The sequence below is a fragment of the Dioscorea cayenensis genome, chromosome 9, assembly GCF_009730915.1.
Source record: "Dioscorea cayenensis subsp. rotundata cultivar TDr96_F1 chromosome 9, TDr96_F1_v2_PseudoChromosome.rev07_lg8_w22 25.fasta, whole genome shotgun sequence".
NCBI classification, from domain to species: domain Eukaryota; kingdom Viridiplantae; phylum Streptophyta; class Magnoliopsida; order Dioscoreales; family Dioscoreaceae; genus Dioscorea; species Dioscorea cayenensis.
The window spans coordinates 30871701-30897008 of NC_052479.1; the positions used below are offsets into that span (position 1 = coordinate 30871701).

The 25308-nt window shown below is 38.5% G+C and overlaps 4 protein-coding genes across 6 annotated transcripts; all 4 read right to left on the reverse strand.

Annotated features, from left to right (window-relative positions):
* Positions 1 to 5645: 5645 nt before the first annotated feature.
* On the reverse strand, positions 5646 to 8904 carry LOC120269218 (pollen receptor-like kinase 4). The gene is made up of 3 exons (XM_039276562.1): positions 8209 to 8904; positions 7175 to 7846; positions 5646 to 6996 (listed from the first exon to the last, which is right to left on the reverse strand). Exons 1-3 carry the CDS (start codon positions 8891 to 8893, stop codon positions 6290 to 6292), a joined length of 2064 nt encoding a protein of 687 aa, XP_039132496.1. The 5' UTR covers positions 8894 to 8904; the 3' UTR covers positions 5646 to 6289.
* Positions 8905 to 10024: 1120 nt separating this feature from the next.
* LOC120268285 (tRNA pseudouridine synthase A) lies at positions 10025 to 13902 on the reverse strand. Its single transcript, XM_039275730.1, has 9 exons — positions 13677 to 13902; positions 13478 to 13592; positions 13128 to 13309; positions 12845 to 12990; positions 12543 to 12634; positions 11957 to 12294; positions 11359 to 11428; positions 10793 to 10852; positions 10025 to 10466 (listed from the first exon to the last, which is right to left on the reverse strand). Exons 1-9 carry the CDS (start codon positions 13742 to 13744, stop codon positions 10281 to 10283), a joined length of 1257 nt encoding a protein of 418 aa, XP_039131664.1. The 5' UTR covers positions 13745 to 13902; the 3' UTR covers positions 10025 to 10280.
* A 199-nt stretch (positions 13903 to 14101) lies between these two features.
* On the reverse strand, positions 14102 to 17238 carry LOC120268251. Its single transcript, XM_039275692.1, has 3 exons — positions 17115 to 17238; positions 15122 to 15736; positions 14102 to 14468 (listed from the first exon to the last, which is right to left on the reverse strand). The coding sequence occupies exons 2-3, from the start codon at positions 15714 to 15716 to the stop codon at positions 14218 to 14220; spliced, it is 846 nt and encodes a 281-aa protein (XP_039131626.1). The 5' UTR covers positions 15717 to 15736; positions 17115 to 17238; the 3' UTR covers positions 14102 to 14217.
* Positions 17239 to 17927: 689 nt separating this feature from the next.
* Positions 17928 to 21357, reverse strand: LOC120268984 (probable serine/threonine-protein kinase PBL17). 3 transcript variants are annotated; one of them, XM_039276263.1, is made up of 6 exons: positions 21112 to 21357; positions 20656 to 20973; positions 20377 to 20512; positions 19936 to 20072; positions 19010 to 19133; positions 17928 to 18763 (listed from the first exon to the last, which is right to left on the reverse strand). In XM_039276263.1, exons 1-6 carry the CDS (start codon positions 21235 to 21237, stop codon positions 18120 to 18122), a joined length of 1485 nt encoding a protein of 494 aa, XP_039132197.1. In that variant the 5' UTR covers positions 21238 to 21357; the 3' UTR covers positions 17928 to 18119. The 3 variants fall into 3 exon arrangements, with proteins under 3 accessions (XP_039132197.1, XP_039132196.1, XP_039132198.1); XM_039276262.1 differs by having other exon boundaries at positions 20656 to 20982; XM_039276264.1 differs by having other exon boundaries at positions 20656 to 20996; positions 21112 to 21356.
* Positions 21358 to 25308: the final 3951 nt, after the last annotated feature.

Sequence of the window (25308 nt, forward strand, 5' to 3'; positions counted from 1 at the left end):
GGCCACAATGCGAGCTTTCTTCTTCAGTAATGTACCATCAGGCTTAAACTTTGATTTGAAAACCCATTTCAAACCAATTTCTTTCTTTCCTTCTGGCAGTGTGGTCAAGCTCCATGTTTGATTTCGGTTAATTGCTTCCATTTCTTCTTTCATAGCTGCGATCCATTCACTGCTCTTTGCGGCGTCTTCATAGAAGATAGGATCTCCAGCTGTAAGCGCAAAAGAACAAGAATTGTAAATATCGGTGAATTTTCGATACCTTGTCGGAGCACCACCATCTTCTCCGGCGACCATTTCTTCATTTGAAGAAGATGAATGATTAAGAAGATGATCATCTTGCCGTTCATAAATCTGATCAAACGGTGTGGATTGAACAAGATCATTGTTAACTTGAGTCACGCCTTTATCACGTGCTGGCTCATAATTTGATGCATCCGAGTCACCTCGCTTCAGCCAATCCCATTTCTTTTCTTCGAAAAAGCGCACGTTCCTGCTGACGTGTACGCGCTTAGAATCTGGGTCCATGATTTTATAGGCTCTTGAATTCCAGCTGTAGCCAATAAACACTCCCGCCCGTGACCTGGAATCAAATTTAGTTCTCTGTTGTGAGTTAACGAGCATGTATGCGAGACATCCGAAGACCCTGAAATGCTCTACATTTGGTTTTTCTCCAGTCAGTGCTTCCAATGGCGTCGGAAGCTTCACGGCTGAAGTCGGTGAGAGATTGAGGACGTAGACGGTGGTAGCAATTGCTTCAGCCAAATATTCTGGTGGCATCTTCATCTGCTTTAACAGAGTGCGTGCTGTCTCCGTGACAGTCCAATTCTTGTGCTCGGCGACGCCATTCTGCTGCGGCGTCCGAGGAGCGGACAATTGACGGTGAATCCCAGCATTAATGCAGTATTCTTCAAACTCCTTAGACATGAACTCTCCCCCCACGGGCGGTTCGCAACACCTTAATTGGAAGAGAGACTTGTTTCTCCACTAACAACCTGAATTGCTTTAATTTATGAAAGGTTTCCAGCTTCCTCTGTATAAAATAGACCCAGCTGTACCTTGAGTAGTCGTCAGTTAATAATAGAAAGTACACATTACCTCCTATGGACGGAGTTTTAATTGGTCCGACGAGATCTGCATGATCAAGTTCCAAGGGAACTACAGCTCTCCTTGCTGGACCTTTTGGAAATGCAGTCTGAGTTTGCTTCCCTTGTAAACAAGCTTCACATGGTTGGACATTTGTGATACTTGGTAAGCCCTCCACCAATTGTAAATTTGATAGTTGTTTTAATTTCTTTGGATTGATATGCCCGTATCTCTTATGCCAGAGATCAGACATGTCTCCATCTTGTGCCAGATAGGCAGAGAGAACATCATCTGCTTCTAGGGAAAGAGTCTGTGAGTTGTCATACACACTTGAGCCACTTTTGTCTTGGATTCGGCATCTTTGATGTAGCACACACCCTTAGTGAATTCAACATCGTATCCAGAATCCATCATTTGTCCAACGCTCAGCAAATTGTGAGCAAGATTTGGGACATATTGTACATTATTTAAAGTGGTAACCTTCCCTCTGCTTGAACAGAGAAATACACTCCCTGTTCCTTCAATTTTGAGAGCTTTTCCATCTCCGACTGTGATTGATAGACTTGGAGTAGCTTCAATGTGCTGAAATAAATTCTTTTCACCTGACATGTGATGAGGACAACCGCTGTCAATAAGCCAGGTACCACCTGTCTTCTTTGATTCTTCATCAATTGCCATAAATGCAACTTCTTCTTCTTCCTTTCCTTTTTTCTTTCTCTTCCTTTACAACATTGGCTTCTTTATTCCTATACCAACATTGAGATTTAACATGACCGAACTTCTTACAAATGAAACATTGCACATTCTTGTAGTGTTTGCTGGGCTCTCCTCCTCGATTTGGCTCCATACGGCCAGCTTCAAAGCTTCTGTCGCGCCCACGTCCCCTTCCTCTGGAGAAGGAACGACCTCGTCCTCTTCCACCTATGTTGGGACCATCGATGTCACACCCACTCCTTCCACCGAGGTAAATGTGGCACCCATCAGTTAAAAATCCTTTTAACTGGAAACTGACGCCTCTCAAAAACCAAATCAAACTTACAAATCACAATTTACAACTTTACACCAACTACAGGTTCAAATACATAAATACCATGAATACAATAACTCAAATTTGCGGGTACGACCGCTACAAGATCACAACAACAATAAATAAAAAGAAAGGAAGAAGGACCCACTGCAATCCTGGACTCAACCTGACTAGCTCTATACTCGATCAGGCAATCTAGGGTCCTGCTCCTGCAGCTACAGCACATTCAGTTGGTCGGTAGTGGCTTAATAATTTCAAATACTTAAATACAGTATATATCAAGTATATAAGTACCAACTCGCTCAAATAATTTTTCCAACTTTTCCAAAAATACCGTAATTCTAGCAAAAATACAATCTTAAAGAACTCTTGAAATATAAACTCAACATAAATCAACATCAATTTGATTTTCTCAGAAAACACAAATTTTGTGAGAGTCTGGTCTCATCACAATTCAAAAAAATATAACATAAATCTCAAATTCAAAAATAAAAGCAATACCCAACACTCACCCAAAGATAACATGGTCTCAGAAAACTCTCTAAACCCTCGCCGTGGCAGCGGCTAGGTTCGAGCCGTCAAGGAACTCATGTCCCTAATCGTTGACCCATCGGTTCACCGGTCGCTGACCCCCGGCCACCCGATGAATATCCAGCAGTGGGCTCTACGCCTCCCACCCCGAACCGGCCCTCGTAGAAATCAACACCCTGGGTCCACCACGCCACCTCTAAAGGTCGGGCCCGTAGGGGACCCACTCATCGCAGATAGTCGGGCCTCAGCCCGTCACCATCAAAACCATCAAGTAAATACAGTAATAATACCATCGATATAAATCATATCACGGGATCATTTTCCGGGACAAGTATTCACATCACTGAAATAAACATTATTTTCCACGAGCCCAATGCCAAAAAGTATAACAATGCATAATACCAAGAAAGATCCATGATACCATTCCTATACCGAGAATGAAAACCAATTCCACAAATATTGTCGGTAAAAAAACATTTTAATACGCGCATACGATTTCCCAAATCATTCCAAATCAAAAGCAAAGATATGTACCCATCCAAAAAAATAAATACATGAATTGAATAATTAAATCACGTATACATGTATTTCTACTATTCACAAATATGTATAATTATACAAAAACCCGATGTATCAATACTGGGTTATCATGGCACATCGTAGGGAAAAATAAATATAAGTATATTTCTGACTTTTATACGCAATTAAACATGATAAAATGAAATACTTAAACATTTATTCCCAAAATACTAGCCATTAAACAATTATTTCAAAATAATAATAATAATTTATTTATTTAAAATAATAGCCACTACCAACTCACCTGGTGTCCTTGGGTTCCTTGCTAGACCTGGAACTCCCTCCCAAGACTGAACAACACCTGATAGAATAATATAATAAAAATAAATAACATATTTAAACTCAAAAGAAAATACAAAAAAATAATAATCAACTCTCTATTGGGCCCACTCACTCCAATCGGTTAAAATCCGACCTTGCATAATCCAACTGGCTTTCAATTGCACTTAAACCAACTCAATTTAGACTAAACACAGTTAAACCAATCTGAACCAATCTCAATTCCATTGAACCAAGCTCAATTGCACTGAACCAAGCTTAATCAAACTGAACCAGCTTGAACCAACTCAATTCTTATTCAAAATCCTTTGAACCAACTTGGTTCAGTCCAAAACCCTTAACCCAAACCAACTGAACCAAACCCAAACCATCTCAACTTGATTTGATCAAGCCCAACTCAACCAAATTGATTCAACTCAATCAATTCAATCCAACTTGGTTAGATCCAACCAATTCAACTTGGCTAACTCAACCCATTTCAATCTAACCATTATCATTAACCTCCTAATCATCATAATCAATTTAATTAACCAAACAAAACCCTAATCTCGATGCTACAAGAATTCCTAAGAACTCATCTCCATTTCAAATGAATTTCCATCACAAATACTAGGTTTTCAACACAAAAAAATAATTTCACAACAACACCCTCATCAACTCCATCATGATTTCCTCAAAACAAATTCATTATTTCCTCCAAAATCACCCAAAATATATACATGCATACATACATGAAAATACAACACCAAGAAATCCTTACCAAGCAAACAAACACTCCTGAACTTTCTCCCAAGATTCTCCAAGCTCCAAACTCCTTCAAGCTCTCCCATTTTCCTTTTTCAATTTCATTTTTATTTTATTTTTTTCTCACTTGCCATCAGAAGCATAGGAAGGATGAAGAGAAGAAGATGAACAAATTCTAGATTTTTCTCCAATCTTATGATTCAGCCGAAATTTACATTTAGTCCCTCAAAATATAATTTCTTACAAAACAGTTCCTGAAAAACTCACAAATGGTCCTTGAATTATGAAATATTATTCTCAAAAGGTCCTTTCAAATTACCCAACGGTCCCTGGATTATAACACAACATTTTAAAAAGATCCCTTCCATCTTACCTTTCAGTCCTCGGATTCCATAAACATTTCATGTCCATCCTTTTCATTTATTCTTTAACCCAAAATCTTTTAAAAACTTTTACATTTAAGTCCTTGTTCTTTCCACTCGGGTTTCTCACCAAAATTACTCTGTACAAAAATCTTACTGCAACTGTAGTAATACCCTAAATATATTTTTCCATTAATTATCCAAAGGTTCAGGGTATTACAATCGAAGTGGTGCACAGAGCCACGACCAGCATGCAATGCCTTTTCTCCTTCAAGGTGAGTACCCTCTATATTGAGTATGGCTTCATAGTTCTTTAGTGAGCCACTTAGTTGCTCAATAGTAAGAGAGTTCAGATCCTTAGCTTCAATAATTGAGTGAACTGCTTGTGAAAATCTGGGGGTTAAGCTTCTGAGTATTTTAGAGACCACTGCCTTTTGAGGAAGATCTTGCTTCAGCACTCTAATTTGATACACAATATCCAAAACCCTACTTACAAAGTCTTGGATACTTTCTCCTTGCTTCATCTTAACGGCATCAAATTCTCTTTGAAGTGCATGAAGTTGTATGTTGGAATTGTCTGAGTCTCCTTGAAATTCTATTTTTATAATGTCCCATGCCTCCTTTGTTGTCTTTGCTTCAGAGATCCTCACCAGAATTCTAGCATCAAGGGCAAGCTGGATCAAATACATGGCCTTGGCATCCTTCTTAAGACTTTCATTAATTCTGGTTGCATCTCCTTCTTCACTGAAGCCTTTTTCTACTAGCTTCCATAGATCTTTTGATCTGAACATAGTCTTCATCATCAATGCCCAAAGATTATAATTTTCACCTTTGAAATAAGGTACATCAGTGTCCTTTGCTGAAGAGGAGGAAGACATTCTCAACTAAGAATTTCAATAAGCTATCTCTGATACCACTGATAGGATCAAGTACATATATGTATTTAATAGAAACACTCAGACACTCAGCTGTATTAACTCTCCAATTGTATTAGAATAAGAACTGATGATAATAGCAAGTGGAAAAACTCTCATATTTCATTCAATGATAGACTAGGCATTTATACAAACATCTAATGTGCATGCCAGTAAAGCATCACAATTAGCACAACCAGAACATCCACACACTTAGTACAAACATACATCAAAAAATAACAAAAGTAATACAACATTCATATAAGACATATGCAACAATAATAGAGCTTGTTACTGCATATTAGTCCAGCTTCACAGTTCTAACCACTAGGAGCTGCATTCGAGGTTCTCCAGGTTTTCCACAGTCGCCTAGTATCTTCAGAGCCCTCTGATCAAACCTTAGACCTCAACAATGTGCTCTCATATTTTATCTTTGCATCTATATGTATTTATAGTTACATTGGGAATAAAGCAATCGGGAATAAAATGAAAGTATCTTTGAGAGGCACCAGAAAAGCCTTATGAAAAAACTCAATAAAGTCTCATTCAAATCCTAACAACATTGAAAACTTGGAACATATATGGAGAAAAAAAAAAACTGTATTTTGAATGGAAATTCAGATGGTGCTTTATGTCCTAAGACACATTTTTGAGTAGAATAACACTACTTAGGTGGTTTTATACAATCATAAGAAAGAATGAATGAAAAGCAGGGAAGAATCAGTTAGTTCCCTTGAGCGAGTGATTTCTTGTAAATAGCCAATGATATCTTAGTTGTCCTTGGACAAGGAGAATTGATCCTCAATGATGTCTTTTGAGGACATCATCTCCCCCTCACTGCTTGCATAGGAAGAGGAGTCAGGCTCACCATCACCATCACCCTCACTCTCATTTTCATCATCTCCTTTCATCACCTTCAGCTCCTCAATCTTCTCCACTGCTTGCTTCAATTCCCACCTCTTCTCCTCATCCCTCTCACAACAACATAGTCCTATATGCAATAACTTTAGCATATCCTGCTCGCAATTCTTTGTTCCTTTCATCTCCTTATCAAAAACCTCCTTTGAAGACTCTTCTTTCATTACCTTATTCACCCAGCTTGCTAAATCATCTCCAGCTTTCCCAGTTCCCAGAGAGTTGGCAGGAAAGTTTCCAGTTAGTATCTCTAAGATCAAAATGCCAAAGCTCCAAACATCACCCTTCTTGGATGTCTTGCCATGCTGTGTAAATTCTGGAGATTTGTAGGCCATCATTACCTGTGTGGCATGAGTCTTGTTCACTACTGGAACCAGTGCATAGTCTGTGAGCAGTGGCTCAAAGGAGTCATCAAGGAGCACATTAGAGGATTTCAAGTGACCATGAGGTAGCGCTAACATTGGGAGACCATCATAGAGATAAGTGAGTCCTCTGCCAACTCCCTTGATGATCTTCAACCTAGTGGACCAGTCCAACGATGGTTGATTTGAACCATGGGTACCTGCCATGCATGCAAATTAATTAGATTCATGATGAAATAACGTACTAGCTTAATTAATAGGTACCTTCCATGCATGCAAATTAATTAGATTCATCATCATCATCATCATGCATCTCCATGAAATAACGTACACATGACTATATATATAACTACTTAATTTAGCTTAATTAATGATTACCATGAAGTAGATGAGCTAAGCTTCCATTGTGGTAGTACTGAGTCACCAAAAGCTTCTCTTCCTTCCTGTAGTAGTAGGCCTGCAGAGGCAGCAGATTGGGGTGAGATAACCTCCCAAGCCTCCTCATGTGTTCTTGGAAGTCTTCTCTTCCCACTCTGTTCATCTCTTTGAATCTCTTGACCACTACTGCATGGCCACTCACAAGTACTGCCTTGTAGGAGGCTCCAAAATTCCCACTTCCGAGCACTTCAGCTGAAGCCTTGAGCAGATCCTGGAGCTCAAACCTCACACCACCTTCCTTAACAAACACAAGTTTTCCATGCTCCACCTCCTTTGGAGCTTTCATAGCTACAGATTTTGGTTCAGAAAATCCCTGCTCAAGCTTGTCCGCATGGTATTGGTGGGGGTGGGGCTCATGAATCTTACTGGATTGGTTCTTCCCCATGTGTATTTCTGCAACAGTCCTTTTTCGGCGGCGCCTAATGCATGCAATGGCTATGAGTATGATCACAAGAGATAGGCCAATGATGGCCACTAGAGCTGGAGCTGACAATTTATTGGAATTGGATGAATTGGGCAGCAGCTGCTGCTGGCTAGAGGCTGTTGAATCTGTTGATGATACAATATCAGGGCATGACACTTGGAGCGGTGCGCCACATAAATCCTTGTTTCCTGCCCATAATTAATTAATTAATTAATTAATTAAAGTTGTTCAAATTAATATATATATATATATATATATATTTAATAAAAATGAATAAATCACGGATTTATTGTAAAAAAAAAAATACATGGAAACACGATGGGGAAAAGACAGCAAACAAACAACTCAAAATATATATATAACTAATATATAAAAACTAAACGTTACGTCAACAAATTAATTCTATCTATATATATTATATTATATTATATTATGAAAGTTGTTATAACCTAGCTAGCTAGTATTTGAGATTAATTTGTGATGAGTCGTCAAATATTGCATGCATGCATGTGAAGAATTGAATTGAATTGAATTGAATTAGGCTTGTCACCTGCAAACAAGCTCGGGTTCATCTTGGAAAAAACCTTAGGTATGGGGCCTTCAAGATTGTTATTAGTTACATTAACAAGCTTCAATACGGATGATGACTTGAGATCAGGGATGGTACCACTGAACTTGTTGCCGTCCAACCTCAAATCCATGAGCCTTGGGATGCTTGTGAGGGAGCTTGGTATTGGACCCGAGAAATCATTCTGAGACAAGTAGACCTTCTTGAGTGATTTCATTTGTGTAAACACATCAGTAGGGATCATCCCAGAGAATTGGTTCCTTGAGAGGTACACAGACTTCAAGGCCCCAAGTTTATTAAGGTTTGGCATCAGACCCACAAAGTCATTACCCATGAAGCTAAGGGCACGCAAGCCGGGTAGGGCCTCTAAAGGATCAAGATCCAAAGCACCTGAGAGCTTCATGTTCTCCAGTTGCAAGCCAAACACACTATTTGCGTAACAGATGACACCGGTCCAGTTGGAATGATCATGTACGCAAGGGCTTGACCCTGACACCCAATCCGGTAATGCTTCCTCTGCACCAGATACCGTGGCTTTAAATTGGAGAAGGACGTCGGCATCGGATGAGTGTGTGACAGGGATTGTAGACACCAAAGACAGGAAGACAAGCACAAAAGCTGCTGTAAGGAGCCGAAGAAGGCTCGATGATGAGCCCTCTCCGGCCATGGGAAATGGCCTCTTTTTCTTCTTGATAGTAGTAGCTAGAGAAGTTGTTGATAATAAACTATTAACAGCAACAGCATTGATTAATGCTTAATTTTATTTGGAAGGATGGTGTATAGTGAAACAACAAATCAATAGTAATAACCTCCTAACCTAATAGGGAAGAAGGGAATGTAAGGATGATGATTCATGTCATGAGAAGGTTGTTTAGGAGTAGAACGTGCTAGTGCTACCTAAGAATAGGAGAAAGGTATGATGGGGGTAGTAGGGTTGTTTTTGACGGGGTCTCACTATTAGGATGGTCGATGGTCTTCAGCGTACACAAGGGCCTCCCTCTCATGGCTATAATATCTTGTTTGTTTTAAGTAAATTGCTTGTTATTAGTCATCATAATAATAGAAATTCAATCCATCTATCTCTGGCAATGTCTTAATTCATCTATGCATTAACCCTAACAAACACATCACATGTCCCTCCCTCCTCTAACAAATCAACTATTCTACTATTCTTGGGTATGGGATGGTAAGGGATGGGATGGGATGGGGTGGGTTGGGATGGGTTGGGTGCTAATAAAAACAAACTTGGTATTTATTTCACAACGTTAGTGCAACCTGACTCTCTGTAAGTTGGAAAACCTATTCATGACTGACTACTGACTGACCGACTGACCATGGTATGAATGATACTACACCAGCATTTAAAGAAAGCAGTGATGCAGAGATAACTCCAATTGACAGATAAGAGTACAATGAATATATGGTATAAACAACAACATAAGAGGATGGTGCAATCATGCGTAACCTTGATGATTTATTACATCACAAATTGACCATGTGAATGTCTTGCGCATATCTCAATCAATTCTCAATTTAAAATGTTAAATCAAATCGTAAGACAAACAGAAACCTGGTCTTGGAACATCCTTATCAATCTTATGATATTGGAAGTGATCCAATTTGCAGCTAAAACCCACAAAGATGAAGTGACAGACGAAATAAATGAGTCAGATGCCAAAATTGGTCACAGATATGTAAAAGTAAGTAATTGCTGATATATACATTTCTACAAAACACTTTTAATTGCGCATATATATATATATATATATATATATATATATATAATATACCCCTATAATTAAAAGTGAAATTAAAAAACATTCTATAAATGGATAGGTTTATCCTTGATCTTTATCTTGGTTTCACCCTTTTTCAAGATGGACGAAAAGAAGATGAAGGGCATACAAGCAAATATGATTTCTACAGAAGCATATCAGCAATTCCACCTTGTGCAGGGATATGCAACCAAAACAACCCAATAAACATCAGGAAGGAGATACAATACAAGCCAAAGGTGACACGCGGTTGAAAATATGAAGTCCATTTTTACCACATTATATTATCAGGCAAGTATCTTGATTAAATCCACTGTAACCAACATCAACTAAACAAAGGCCAACTGGAGGGGCTGGTGGTGCTGTGGCTCGCCTGCAAGTGGCATCCACCAGCTTCAATAAAGCATCGTCATCTGCACCTGCCGCTGCTTCCCTTATGGCTGTTGCAACAAGAACCCGGACCATCTGCAGAACAGCATGCAAATTTGAGCAACCCATTTCCCAAACTCGTAAACAATAGAGTAGCCCATGGCTTCATCTTATCATTTTCATTCCATTTCTATGTCAGTAATAACCCAAATTCTTCGAAGCACTTGCATATTGCAAATAAATGGGATAGTCACATGGAACCAAAAAGTTAGTTTATGAATCACAACAGCCTAAACATCCCTTGTCATAACAGCTATTGAAAGAGTATATACATGAGGAATGAATCATTTAATGGTTGCAGGTGGCAAACCATGGATTGAGATTGTATAGTTGTGTGAGTAATTAACCACATGTACTAGTACCTTCCGTAAGAAGCGATTTGCCACCAGTTCAACACACATCACTCTTTGTCCTTTACATGCCTACAGCAATAAAATCTTCATGTTAGTGCACCAATGTAAGGTTCTTTGCATGGGCCAAAAGTATATTGATTGAGACTAGGACTGTAATCAGTAATATGCTAGTGAAATTTTGTGGAACATGCACCAGAAACAGCCCATCATCTAGCAGTGAAGTTGAAGCTTTATATCCATTGATAACAATCAAAACAAACTTCCACATCATAACTAAACCTAAAGAAATTTGGCTAAATAAGGGGAAAGCACAACAATTAGCATGTACAAAGAGAATAGGGATCCAAGAGCTAAATCATTTGACTTCTATGTTTTCTCTTTTCGGTGTTATGCAGAAAAATAAGTTCAGGAAATACGCCATCCACCGCATGCCACATTCATCTCTGTCTATTGGTCATTTTAGTCCCAATAGATTACAAATGTAGGCCAGGCATAAATATTTAGCAGCAGAACATTCTATAAACATCATTCTTATTATGTTATTCAGTGAATAGATAATGCAAGAGAACAAAAACCTCATCGGCATGTGGTAATCTACTCTCTGTAGCTCGAGCATGAAACATAAAACATTCTGTCGGTGGTCCACTGCAAGAACATTAAATGGAGATTGGTATAAGTTACTAAAAGGGGAGATAAGCAAATGGTATGATAACAAAACTCTAAATGCTGTCTCAAAAAGATGAGGATACTTCAAGGCATAGGAGGTCCTCCATGCTTGGAAAGCAGAGAGGAATGATGGTTGGGAAGGTGGGAATGCTCTCTCAAGAAGCCTATTCAGGAAATAAACTAGAATACATTCTGGAGACATGTACAGAAAATCTTTTGAGGACCTATATGCAAGCAAAAGAGAAATCCAATATTGAAAAGTATTTTTTTCTGTTTCATTTGTGCAATATCCTATTGGAATTAGAAGATCTTTCCTCTAATGAAGAGCATAATTTATTTAAGTCGATATTAGAACTGGATCAATAAAGGGAAGTTTACGAATGAGCTCACTAACAACCCTGAGAAAGCATTTGCTATCTCTCCAAAGTCATGAAAGATTCTGTAAAATGTTCAAAAACTACACCTGCTATGCTTGCAGAATTTGAAATGAATTGACAAAGTTCTTACATGCTTCTGGATGCCTTCGTATCCCGAGCAAACATTTTGTAAGATAATGCCTTCCCTTCCAGCTGGCGAAGTAGTTTGTTCACCTTGCTTGTGCTGAAGGTTCTAGGCTTACTCGAGGCATTATACCTGTTATCATCCTCATCACCATCCAACATGTTTAGGTGTCCAAAATCCTCTTCAGCAAATTGCATGGTTTCTTTCTCTTCGTCTACCCCACCAGCAGTGGAAGTGAGGTCCTTCACACTAAAGTCTGTTTCATCTTCCTCCTCATTGAGGGGGAAAACGTAGAAATATCGCCTCCATTTGGCAGAAAAATTTGGATGAAATACACGTGGCACCTGTAGTGTTTTGTTCATCAGGATTTACTCACCATCATCAACAGGCAAGCAAACAACAAATAGGATAACACATCTCTTATGGGTCATGAACTCTAGCATGAATAATTAGTCCAATAAATTGCATGACTTGAAATTGAACAATGGTGGGAAACAAGGACTTATTTTGCAACAGTAAGATTTTAGAGTAAAGGTGGGCTCAGTTATATGTTGCAACATAATTCAAAAATCACAGTCGGAAATAAATCAACCTCTGTGATATGAAGAGTTCTGAGCTTTCCAGGAGCTAATTTATTGATGGCATCCTCTATTTCTCCACACTTAACTTCCTTCCTCCAAGTATCTGGTTGTCAAAAACGATACCATCAGAAGAATATGAAAAATATCAGAAAGTCAAGCAGACAGTGCTTCAATACCATGTTTCTCAACAAGAGAAAGATGCTTGCGCGATCAAATGTCAGAAGACAATATAGATGCAATACATCAGGTAGCAATTTCAAAGAAAGACACAGATAGCACAATTTAAAGAGCAGAGAGGATCCAAGTAACTAACAAAAAGAACAAACTTGCTGAAGAGCAGTGACTCCTTTGTCTGTGCGCCCAGCAACAACAGCACAACCTTCAACAGGTAGAGACCTGTCTCTAAGCTGTTGAGCTTTTTTGTCATCTACAAACCTCCCAAGGCCCTTCTCTATCAATCTGTAATGCAGGTAGCACCACAGTCACAAACAAATACACCCAATCTTCTCTGCATTACTTGTGAATCATCAATTTAGCAGGGTGGAAGGCTGATAAGAGACTTGGTGACAGAAGAATGTTCTGAGTTTTAGTTTTACCCTTGAACAGTGTTCAGCCCAGGCTGCTTCTGCCATCCATCAAAAGATGGCCCATGATATGAAACAACAATCTTAAATGTCAGTCTAGCCCATCTTCCCTTCCTATCCCGAATGGGAGCATTTGCCAACTTAGTGTCCTCAAAGACTTGAAATTCTTCAGTTACATGGTAAGTATTGTGTCTCTATTTCAGAAAGAAAACAACAAAAGAACCTTTCACAGAAAGCTTGAAAGCATACACAAATCATAGATATACAAAGTTACGAGGAGTATTTGCAGATTATTCATTCTAAGCAAGGAATACCCTAACTAAATCATAAGATGTTACCAGTAATTAGAGCGCAAACCTCACCTCGGAGAAGAATAAAGTTGAGAGGGAGGAAGCTCCGTCACCGCTGCGAACCAACTGGGAATAGAAAGCCAGCACCTTGTGCCACGGCCTTGCATACATATACTGGTAGCTCTCCCTTAAGGAGGGAAATATACATAAAAGGAAAATAAACATCAAGTTGAACCCTAATTTACAAGAAAGAGCCGCAGATTAGATATACCTGGCAGTCCATCTGGAGCTGCTGTGGGGATCGGTGTGGTTGTAGTGTACACACGCATTGGTTTCCATCGCCAAAGAAGCTCGTCTCCTGCACCCCACAAGCGCTCCTCCCGGCGGTGGGATTCCCCCAAAGCCAATCCCTCTAGCGCTAGAATAGCCAACACGACTGCGGAGTCGGAGCGAGATCAAGGAGAGAGTGCCCGCTAGAGTAGCCACGAATTCTTTTGAAACGCACCAAGTAATAATTATATATATATATATATATATATATATATATATATTTTGCCAAAAATACCCCTCCTGAGTCCTGACATAAGACTTGCAAGCTTAACACATTTAGGAACCCTTTGTTTTAAGAATATATATTTTATTTTTGTTTTATAAAAACATATTTGTTTCATATTTTTGAAAAATGAATTTTAAAAATTAAAATAAAAAACACACATCTACTAATCCCTCCAAAGACAAGAGACAACTGTAGCAATACAGTGCAGCAACTACGTACACAAGTTACAGGCGATACAATACAACACAACACAATACTAGGCCAGTGAGTTACAAGTTGCAATTCTTTCAAACTCACCAGCCTTGATTAAATCTACAAACTCATCAAGGGTGCCAGTGAGAGCCCCAAAGGCTTTGATCAGCTCTGTAGCTTGTTGCCTCGTAAACTCAATGATGGTCTCCGGTGTCCCTTCTAGTTCACCATTCAATATGGTGTGTATCCACTTAGCATTGTCCTCAAGCTTGCAGGCCATTTCATCTGTCTTACTCCATGTTTCCTCTTCACAACCTGAAACAAGACAAAGATAAAACGTCAGCTGAAAATCAGTCTCATTGTTCGTGACAGCTCCAAGAACAAAATGAGCAAGAAGGCAGTGAACAAATTAAAGGGGTAGTAATCTCAGAACCAATACGGCAATACTAGCCTGTGCATGTCCAAAGACACATACAATTGAGCAGTTAACAGACATCAAAATGCACAACAAGCTGAAGCAACAATTTTTTAAACTTATAAAAATATTGCATTTTATGCCCCCAAGACAGTTCCCTCGCATGTTGAAATTCTAGAGACCTAATTGATCAAACTAACCGCACTCATAACCCCAGCTTTATGACTTTACAATTAAGAAAAAAGTTATAGCCACCAAAATAATATGTATATATATATATATATATATATATATATTCATCCTCTGATGCTTAATATGGATTAGCTTTCCTGTGTAATTGTCAATTACATCATTATTTTTTTCCAAAAAAAAAAAGAAAAGAAAAAGAAAGACTGGCAGTCAACTATAGCAGCTACCCACTAAATATATTAAGCTTTAGCATCTCAAGGAAAGACACCCCCACCTCATCCCGCCTTGTTCATCAAAGGATGGTAACATGAGAAATGAATCAAATCTCTCTCCCTAGAAACCAAAATGGCATGTCTTAACATACCTGAACCACTGTCGACATCCACCTGCTGTTCTACCTCAGCATTAGCAATACTAAGGTCTTCCGAATCACTGTCCCTCAATCCTGTCTGATCCACCTTGATAACAGCATCCATGGAATCAAACACTTGATGGTCAAAGAAAAGTGGAAGACCAGAATCTTTTCTCCGCTGATCATCCAGTGACCAATATGAACTCCCCCGTGACTGAGATTCCCATTTCCTAATCTTCCTGTGATCAGCTAGCAGCACCTCCCATCTTCTCTTACACTGGTTTGAAGACCTAATGACATCAGAAGCTGCACAGTTGTCAGACACAATCTTCCATTTCTGATACGAGGATAGAGATTTAAGCCAGTCCTCATCCAATGATGCGATCTCATTCACAAGAATGAGCATCTCTTGTTGCGTCCAATCAGGGACAGTTTGAGAACGGGTGCGTCGAGAACTTGCTGCTGTCTGAATAATACCAGCATCCTGTTGGGAGGGTGTGCTATCATATTTGCTATTAGAAGTGTCTTGCTTAGTGGGTGTGCACTTATCTGAGGTAGAAGAGGCGGGTAGAGCTTGGATGACACAAGGTAGTTGAGCTTGTTCCATTCTGCTGAAATACTGTTGAGCTGTAACAAGATAGAGGCAAACTGGGTCATCATTGGTAAGACACTAACATCAGACTAATGATCAAGAAGCCCACAAGGAAAGGCCTCCTCTTGGAACTTCTCACTGCACATTATGTTCAATTCTCACATATCCACAAGGACCACAACACACAATGTTTCTCCAAGGTTTGACGGGTATGCTTAGGAACCCCGGAAACAACAGACACCCTTATCAAGACTTATCAGGGTTATAAAATTCCCTAACAGAGTTCTATCTTGAAATTGTTTTGCCTTGTGGGAGCAGCAGTGTGTGCAGCATTGATGGTTGGATGAGCTTGTATGCCCGTTTTGTTGAACTATAATGATTCTGTAATAAGGGGCTGGCAAAATGGCAAGGTCAACACATGTGATTACTTTGCCCAAGTTCCCAACCAACCAGGTGTAGTAACTACAATATATGCAAACACAAGTCTCTTGTATATGCTAAAACAAAGTATATAAAAAGTGAAGAAACTTGAAAGAACAAGAAAAAAGTCATTGATACATCAAAGAACTGAATGCTGAAAGCAAATGTGACCTGAGTGGAAGAGCTGCAAAAGCAGCAGCCAATGTTATAATATGCTTAATGATCAGTAGGCTCTTGACGACAGGCATGGCACAAAGTGCATGCCATCGAGTTATTTTTCCTGCTTATGGAATGATTACCCTGATAAAGAATTCACAGGTGCCACTATTGATTTGATATATATATATATATTCATTTCTTTCTTCAATTGGGGCAAAGAGTTACTACTGATTTCAAGATTGTCACCGTCCAATCCAATGTGAAGAATAGAGAAAAATAATTCTAGATATATAATTCTCCGTAGGCAGAAGAATTGTTCCAGAGTGAAGGTTCACTATGTACATCAAAAGGAAAACAGGGAAGATATCAGACAAAGGATTAAAGTTTCCCTCAGGCTGCATTGCAATACCGTCACATGATCTCAAAGAAAAGAAATTACTTTTTAGAAATTGCAATTTTATGGAAAATATTATGCAAAGAGTCAATGTCTTCAGAAGAATTTCAGTGGAAAAGAAATGTAGAGTCCAAGGGCGGCGGGGAGGAGGAAAACCACAAAAGGGGCCATTTTTTGCTGCAGAATCTCCAATCTTCGAACTAATTTTTTTTTTTCCTCAACAAATCCAAACATGCAATTCAAGTTTGGCATACAAATAAAGAGAAGGAATCGTAGCAAAAGATACACCAAAATTTTACAAAGAAAAACCAACACTTGTAATCTTAAAACTCAGCAGAGGAATTAGAAGGCATTTCGGTGGCATCACCAATGGCAATGGATGAACATCAGATTCCAAGACATAAATCGGAACGATGAGATTAGGGTTCTAAGGAACGAACCTTCAGGTAAACCGGCAATGGATTTGCTTCCAAAATCTCTGCTCCTCAGTGGATTTCTCAGCTTTGCAGTGAGATTGAGCTCCTGTCCGGAGCGAGTGAGAGAGGATAGTCTTCACTATATTGCATAACAATTAAGGGGTTTTTTTTTTCTGAATTTTTTTTTTAATTTTTCAAAATAATAATAATAATAATTTTTTTTTAAAAAAAAAAATTCTTTACAGAAAAACTCTTGTATTTTCTGAGCTGTACTACAAGACTACAATGGACATAATTTTCAACAAAACCCTCCATCTGATAAATAAAATTTTTATGATTTTTTCTTTATATTAAAAAAAAAACCTGTGGAGTTCTAAGCAGACTAAGGAAACCCGCTCCACTATGAATATAATTTTCACAAAAATCCATTTCATTATTCATAAATTTCAATGAAATTTTCTTTATAACAAGAACGCTACACTACTATCAATGATTAATTTTCAATGAAACCCCTCTCATTCTTAATAAACTTCTCTTGTATTGTTTGAAGGGTCATTACTCTTTCAGTAATTATTGGTTAGATTCTAGATCAACCGCATGCAATTTTGAGAAAAAGAGAGCTCCTCATGCAATTTTTAAGCCCCTCTAGAGTTTCACTAGCGCGCAACGTACACTTATGTGTGTGTGAATAAAGTGTATATAATTTATAACAAAGTTAATCACAAGCAAATTTTTAGTGCCAATATTATTACATTCTGCAAAGAATAGTGAGTGGTAAGTTTCTAAGTAAAAAGCGACATTGTCGCCTATTATTCAAAATGTGAGTAGTGACGAAACTAAAGGAAAAGGGCAAAAACATCGCTGAAATTCGAATGAGGCAAAATACATGATTATGTGCACAAATGGTAAGTTCTAGTAACAGCATTGCATCTGTTTCAATAACTAACTGGGATGGAGAAGTACATGAGGATCAGAAAGCATTCACAATATATGACACAAAATGTTTTATGGCTAAATCAAGGATACCATTCATCTGAGAATGCTTTCTCCATTAGCATTTTCGTGCAGAGAAAGAGAAGATGTTCTTGAATGCACCTCAGAGCCATCAGACTCTGGGGATTTAATGCTCTCTTTCTCCATGGATGATAGCTCACCGGTGCTACTGGTTTTCAGGGTTGGCCTAGGCCTGGCTCTTCTTCTCCGGTGGTTGCGCACCCTGTTAGCCTCCCTTCTGCTCTCCTCTCCTCTGGCAACAGAGGGGGGTTTATTTTCATCAGCATTACCATTCACTGCCTCTTTGGGAGCTTCATAGAGGGTGACTGCTGCACAGTCCCATCTCAGGGATGGCAAGCCTTGCTCATTGTCATCCTGCTCTTGCACCACCTCCAGGATTTCAACAACCTGACTCATGGTTGGTCTTCCTTTGGGGTTCTGGCTCAGGCATTGATATGCCAAGTCAGCCACCTTCTGAGCTTTGGTGAAGCAGTACTGGCCCTCCATTCTCGAGTCTATGATCTTCTGCAGCTTTCTGTTGTGGACCAAGAAAGGGCGCGCCCATTCCGCTAGATTCTGTTCCCGGCTTGGCCTGCTCTTATCCATAGCTTGCCTGCCTATCAACATTTCCAGAAGCACAACTCCAAAGCCATAAACATCACTACGGGCTGTTAGATGGCCTGCAGGAAAATCAATTAATTGATTAAAATTGCTTAATTACTGTCATCTTCTTGTACAGTATGATATTTGTTATAAGCTTTCTTTTTAGAATAGTGCTGCAAGGTTTCATTCTACCGTTTTCGTCATGAGATTATCAATTGATCAAAATCCACTGAAAACAGATTGACCATCATGATTCATGAACAGACAACATATAAAGAAAAGCACTTGAATAAGTAAGGTGTTCTTCTAGATTACTAACTTACCAGTCATTACATATTCAGGAGCTGCATACCCATCTGTGCCCATGACACGGGTGGAAACATGGGTTTGGTCACCAACAGGCCCTTCCTTTGCAAGACCAAAGTCTGAGAGCTTTGCATTGTATCGCTGAAAGGCAAAGAATGGAAAGTTGCAGTGAGAATAGAAAAAAAAAAAATATCCACTTCAAACAAAGATGTGTTGAACACAGTAACACAGATGAAGCTCAATTTCACTACTTAAGCTACACTTGCACAAGTCTTTCTTAAAAATTTCTCTTTAGGACAAACATTATATTTTTACATAAGAGAAATATAAAGAATTATGCCCAATTTATAACATGTGTGTTTCTTCTTGTGTTACTGCTACGATTATATATACCAAAGCGCCTGGTCTCCATATGTTTATATACATTATATGGATATTCTTAACTTCAGAAAAGAATGGAGTTGACTTCTTGAGTTAATTTACAGGTAAGAGATAAATATTACTGGGTCACTGGGAAGCTAGGAATGCGAGAAAACTTAGACTAGTTCAATCTGAAATAAAACAACTTGATAGAGGGGTCAATAACTTCCCTAATTCAATCAAACAACATTCTATACATACGTTGTGTTGTACATCTATCCTTTTTCTGCTTAACATGATTTTCTGGAAAGTAGATAAACAATACATTCATTTAAGGTAATCCTCTTGAATGATTTCAAACAACAAATTTATAATGCTTGTCCAAAATGGATTTAGTATAAACAAGATATCAAGGGCAAGCTTCACTAAGCCAATTGCTTGGGAAAGCTCACTTGTATAAGCATCAACTAAAAAATTCGCCTAGCTTGAACCATTTATGATAAAGCACCAAGTCCATGAAAGTAATGTAAAGCAAAAGAGCAATGACACAGATAGAAGAAGATATGCAAGGAGATGAACAAACCGAGTCTAGCAAGATGTTGGATGTCTTAAAGTCACGGTAGATTATTGGTCGAGTAGCTCCATGAAGAAAAGCAAGCCCTTTAGCAGCATCCAAAGCAATCCTCATCCTAGTAGACCATGGCATTGTAAGGCAAATCCCTGAAACAAAATCAAAGCAAGTAGTTGAAAGATTTGTATGATGTGGCTGATTATGGCTCATTTCTTGATAGATATTTTAACAGTTGTGTTCTCCTTCAATTTTACCTCTCTTATGTATAATCCTAGCAATTGACAACATGTAGGCCTTTGCAAGACATTATGATCTTGATTATCACCGCTAGGAGCAGAGATGAATTCCTTTAAAAATGAATGGATTGTGGAGCTAGCATTATATCAGTGCGACATGTGTGTGTGTGTGTGCAGATAGATAGATAGATAGAGAGAGAGAGAGAGAGAGGCATACTTCTGAAGAGATGCTTTTCCAAGCTCCCACAAGCCATATACTCATAGACCAGAAGCCTGTGCTCATCTTCGCAGCAGTAGCCTATGAGCTTGACAAGATTGGGATGGCTGAACTGTCCCAGATGGTAAACCTCTGCCTGTTAATTATCAATTATCAATCCAAGATTCCAAGTTGTTAACTTGAGATAATATGTATGTGAAACTTCAAAAGTGAGAGGACACAGGCACATACTTGTATATATATATATATATACAAGTAAATTAAAAAGAAAGAACTGACCAGCCATTCCCTATCACCCTGCAAGCCATCTCTATTGAGCACCTTGACAGCAACCTGTGTTGAAGGGAAGTCAGGCCTGACATTATCATCAATTATTCCTTTGTAAACGATTCCAAAGCCACCCTCTCCAAGAATGAGATCCGGGCGGAAATTCTTGGTTGCTGCTCTCAACTCAGAGTATGTGAATATGTTCACATCTCCGTTCCCAGCAGCATTTTGACGCAGCTCATCCACATGGACCACATCCACAGTACTGCTCACTTCATTACTTGAACCAACTTTGCTACTGTTCTTATTGTTGCAGTGTTGATTATTAACCTGCACATTCTGAGCTTCAACAACTATATGTAAAACAATGCAACATTAATACATTAATTAATTAGTTCAAATCAAAGAACAAAAGAAAGGAAATACAAAAAAAAAAAATGCAGTGCAGAGATTTAATTGGTTGATTACCAGGTTGGAGGGCTTGTGGGATGTGGGGAGGCTGATCCAAGGACATGCAGATCCCCATGGAAAGGAGATGAGTATAGGAAATTGGAAGTTGAAAGGGAGATGAAGACTAGTTAATTTAGCATGCATCCATCAATTAGAGTCCTTCATTTCCGATCAGAGAGGGGGCGGAATCACCTCCATAATCCATATGCCTCGCCTAGTTCTATCTTTCTTTCCCTACCAACTATCCAGCTAGCTGCTTTTCTATGTATTAAAAATATTATTATTATTATTATATACATCTTATTTTCTCTTACATACCAAATTTACCCTCATTGGTCCCAGCAAATCTCCACGCTCGTTCATTGATCCAACTGGGGGTAGTAATGGAAGAGGGAAACCGATGTCATGCTTGTGCCGGGTGCTTCCAACAAGGCGGCGGCCACACTTGGAATTCCAATCAGAGCACTCGTTTATTTTTTCTTAATGATAAATTGATAATCAATGACAGACAATGGTCGGTTATTCAAAGCATTTATTTGTTATTTCTTTTAATGAAAAAGTATATATTATTAATAATAAAGTAACTTCAGCTATATTGATTATTATTATAATTATGGGACTGGTAGAGCATTGATACTATTGCTTTCTAAAAATAGATGCACATATATGTTTATTATTTAGTGGCTCACAGTACCTAATATATGCATATATGTAGGTGGTGTGGTGGGTAATCAACTCATTTTCTTCTTTATCTATTTTTATTGAAAAAAATAATAAAATCGTTAAACAACCAAAAACAACAAGCAGTGGAGATCTGAAAGTTCCAACAGAGAGAAGAGCACCCTAGACTAGAATCTGGATGGGATGGATTCAATATAATTTTTTATACGAAAAACATGGAGATTAATAAATAATGCATGACATTGAGTCATTGACACCAACTCTTGACATCATCTATATGTTGATATGTGTTAATAGCCAGGAAAAAGAGATACTTTGACACATAACTTGAATAATGTTCATTATCTCATTCTGGAATCCGTGAGGTCAGAGTTTCTTATCTGAAATCTCAGACAGACGAAGAAAGAGAAGGGGGTTGACCGCTGACCTGCCGCTTGTTAAACGCTACCATAATAATAATAATAATAATAATGTAGAAGAGGAAAACATTAATTAGATCTAATCCAACAGGTTCAACAGGTTCAACGGGTGTAATAACGCGGTTTTGGTACGACTGAGGGAAAAAAACATGTATGTATATGTAGCCCTGACCCCTGCGAAGAAAAAAAATTAAGACACGCACTGCTGTTGGTTGACTGAGACTTGGCAGTTGGCACACTATAATGTTCACAAATCCTTGGTCGTATTCTTTGCTTCTCATTCACAAAATCATGAGGATTAACAAAATCACATCAAGCACCGCGTTTTCCAGGCCCCGACTTTTTGTTTTTTTTTACAATCTGTTTTCTCTTGTTTGATCAACGATTCTATGTCAAAGATGTAGACATGATTAAATCTGTTCAGTACGCCCTTCAATTCTTCTTCCTCTTATTATTCCAAGCCTACTATCACACGAAGAAAGTTTGGGCTCTATATTAGCCAAGCAAAATGACATTAACGCACGAAAATTTGATGTACAACACAACATAATAATAATAATAATTTTTTTTATCAGTTTAATTTGTACATAGTGTAGGGTACATTACAAAAGGAAACTAATTAATTATTCATTTTTTATTAAATAAATAAACCACAAATTTATTAAAAAACTAAACGAGAACAAAACAGAAAAAACTAGAACAGAAAGACAAGACAACAAAACAGTAAAAACAAGACATCAAAGCAAAAAAAGAACAGAAACGACAGAACAAAAGAAACTATGAGGCCGTTACCAGGAGTGAAGCATCCAAGAGACTACAAACAAAAAACTAAGAAGAAAACAACAAGAGAAAACAACAACAACGACGACAACGACTGCGAAAACGAAGTCCACCAAAAGGCAACCGAGATTAACACAGTTAGACGAAACCGAATCACTCCCATGGCTAAAGTTGATATGAGGTGTTGCTTGCGAAGTTTGTCAATCTAGTGCTCAGGAAGTCAAGAGAACGCTTAATGTTCTGGATTGCATCACTGGGAGGTTGATCTCTAGCTGTAGATATTATAGCAAGAAGCATATGAATAATTTTAAACACAATAGAAACAAGAGGAAGAGCATTATAGTTAAAAATGCGATTGTTTCTTTCCAGCCAAATGTTCCAGAAAATTATTCTAGCTTGTAGATCCTAGAAAGCGCGCTGACATGCTTCTAGAGATAGAGGAAATCCAAGTAGTTCAAACCTTTGCGAGGGAAAGAGGAAAAGATTGGAAGTTGAGATTTTGTTTGAAGAATCCCCATATACGAGTAGAGAAATCACACTGGAGTAGAAGATGATCCATTGTTTCAAAGTTTTTATGACACAAGACACAAATATCAGTGGTGTTTTGAGTGTTGCGACCTTTCTTGGCAAGGTTGGAAATAGTTAAGATTTTAAAATCGCTTGCCAGCTAGCAAAAAAAGAGTAATTTAACTTGGGTATTCCACTTTTCAGAAGTTAGAATGTAGAAGATTGCGAAACCACCATATATTGGAAATTTATAAAAGGATCGGACTGAGAAGGAATTATTACTCTCCAAGGACCAAGTATTCACATCTTCCTGTGAATTAGAGTAGTCTGGGATAAATTGTAAAATAGGTGAGATATCTATTGAGGAGGCAGAAAGAAAAAGACCTCCCCATAATTGATATCGTGTAAGAATTGTCAAACTATTGCCCATGGAACTGTGTAATCATTAAAGAGGTCATGCCACAATTATGATCAAATTTTATATTTTTAAAATTATGATACAAAAAAAATTTCTACCAAAAAGTTATTGGTCTACAGTACTGTCCGAAACACACACGTCCTGCTACATGGCTATTCCAATTTATAAAATTTTTAAAAAATGAAGTAAAGTATAACAAAAAAAATCGTCCTTAATTATTATAAAATGTTTTTTTTTTTTTTAAAAGGTGGATAAACCACATGCATTAAAATAAGGAAAAGAGATACACCCATAGTTAGACCAAGCGGTCAAACAAAACCATAGACAGAGATACCAAACCCACTAGAAGTGGAAACAAAACAATTGGCCAAAACAGTTGACCAAAAAACACTCCTGCCCACAACATCTGGCCAAGACCCAAAAAACCACACCTCACTGCCCCAACTCCTGGACCGTGTCCCCACCACTGGGAGCAACTCCACCGGTGTGGTCAACATGCTGCTTAGAAAACTCCAGAGTGCGGCGCAAAGAAATGGCATGCTCGTCAAAGCACGCTTGCTGGGAAAAAGGAGCTGCAAAAAACCACAATATCAAAACATGTACAATCGTCAAAATCACAGTAGAAGGGGAGACAGAGCCATCATTAAATAAGCAATCATTTCTAGAAAGCTAGACATGCCAAATAACCACTTTGACAATAACACCTCCTAAGGATCTCAGACTAGGACGCAGTGAAAACCACCAAGATTCCCACACCTCAGTAAAGGAATGAGGAAGCGCCGGTAGACCAAAAAGGTTTAGAAAGAAGCACCAGATTGGTTGAACAAATCTACAATGCCTGAAAAGGTGATCCACCGATTCACAGTCTGCATGATACAAGTAGTGGTAGGGAGTTTGTTGCAGCGCCGGAGGGCTAAATTTTCCAAGGTAAGGATCTTATTCCTCCAAGCAAGCAATTGAAGATGTTAACCTTCTGCGGGCAAAGGGAGTTCCACAAAACCTTGGCGACAGGACATTTAATTCCTCCATCAGCTAGGAAGGCGTAAAAGGATTTAACAGAGAAGCGACCGCTCAGGGTCAGGGCCCACCAATTTAGGTCATCCTCCGCCAAACCAATGCGAAGGGCGAAAGTCTCCAGAAAAACCCTCACCTCGACATCCCCCGTAAAAGGCGCAAAATCTAGAATGTGACACAAATCCTTAACAGTATCGACAGGATTGTCCGACGCGAGGAACAAATCAGGCCAAATATTCATCGGAGCCCGACCGTTAAGCCATTTGTCTTTCCAAAACAAAGTGCGGGAACAAAATGTTTCTTTATATAATTTGACTAATAATTTATATAAATTAATTATGAACTAAAATTTTTTATTTTAGTTTATGAATAAATAAATTTAGTGAATCATTTTTT

What these genes read in the sequence shown, in the direction of transcription:
- LOC120268251 (XM_039275692.1), bottom strand. Translation starts at nt 15,716, where the DNA reads ATGGAACAAGCTCAACTACCTTGTGTCATCCAAGCTCTACCCGCCTCT. An exon ending in GGATGTCGACAGTGGTTCAG is followed by an intron (nt 14,469 to 15,121) that starts GTATGTTAAGAC and finishes GTCTTGTTTCAG; the next exon opens with GTTGTGAAGAGGAAACATGG.
- LOC120268285 (XM_039275730.1), bottom strand. Translation starts at nt 13,744, where the DNA reads ATGGAAACCAATGCGTGTGTACACTACAACCACACCGATCCCCACAGC. An exon ending in AGCTCCAGATGGACTGCCAG is followed by an intron (nt 13,593 to 13,676) that starts GTATATCTAATC and finishes TCCCTCCTTAAG; the next exon opens with GGAGAGCTACCAGTATATGT. An exon ending in GGGCTGAACACTGTTCAAGG is followed by an intron (nt 12,991 to 13,127) that starts GTAAAACTAAAA and finishes CCTGCATTACAG; the next exon opens with ATTGATAGAGAAGGGCCTTG.
- LOC120269218 (XM_039276562.1), bottom strand. Translation starts at nt 8,893, where the DNA reads ATGGCCGGAGAGGGCTCATCATCGAGCCTTCTTCGGCTCCTTACAGCA. An exon ending in GAACCCGAGCTTGTTTGCAG is followed by an intron (nt 7,847 to 8,208) that starts GTGACAAGCCTA and finishes AATTATGGGCAG; the next exon opens with GAAACAAGGATTTATGTGGC. An exon ending in CTTAGCTCATCTACTTCATG is followed by an intron (nt 6,997 to 7,174) that starts GTAATCATTAAT and finishes CATGCATGGCAG; the next exon opens with GTACCCATGGTTCAAATCAA.
- LOC120268984 (XM_039276262.1), bottom strand. Translation starts at nt 21,237, where the DNA reads ATGCATGCTAAATTAACTAGTCTTCATCTCCCTTTCAACTTCCAATTT. An exon ending in AGGGTGATAGGGAATGGCTG is followed by an intron (nt 20,513 to 20,655) that starts GTCAGTTCTTTC and finishes GATAATTAACAG; the next exon opens with GCAGAGGTTTACCATCTGGG. An exon ending in TCCTGAATATGTAATGACTG is followed by an intron (nt 18,764 to 19,009) that starts GTAAGTTAGTAA and finishes ATTTTCCTGCAG; the next exon opens with GCCATCTAACAGCCCGTAGT.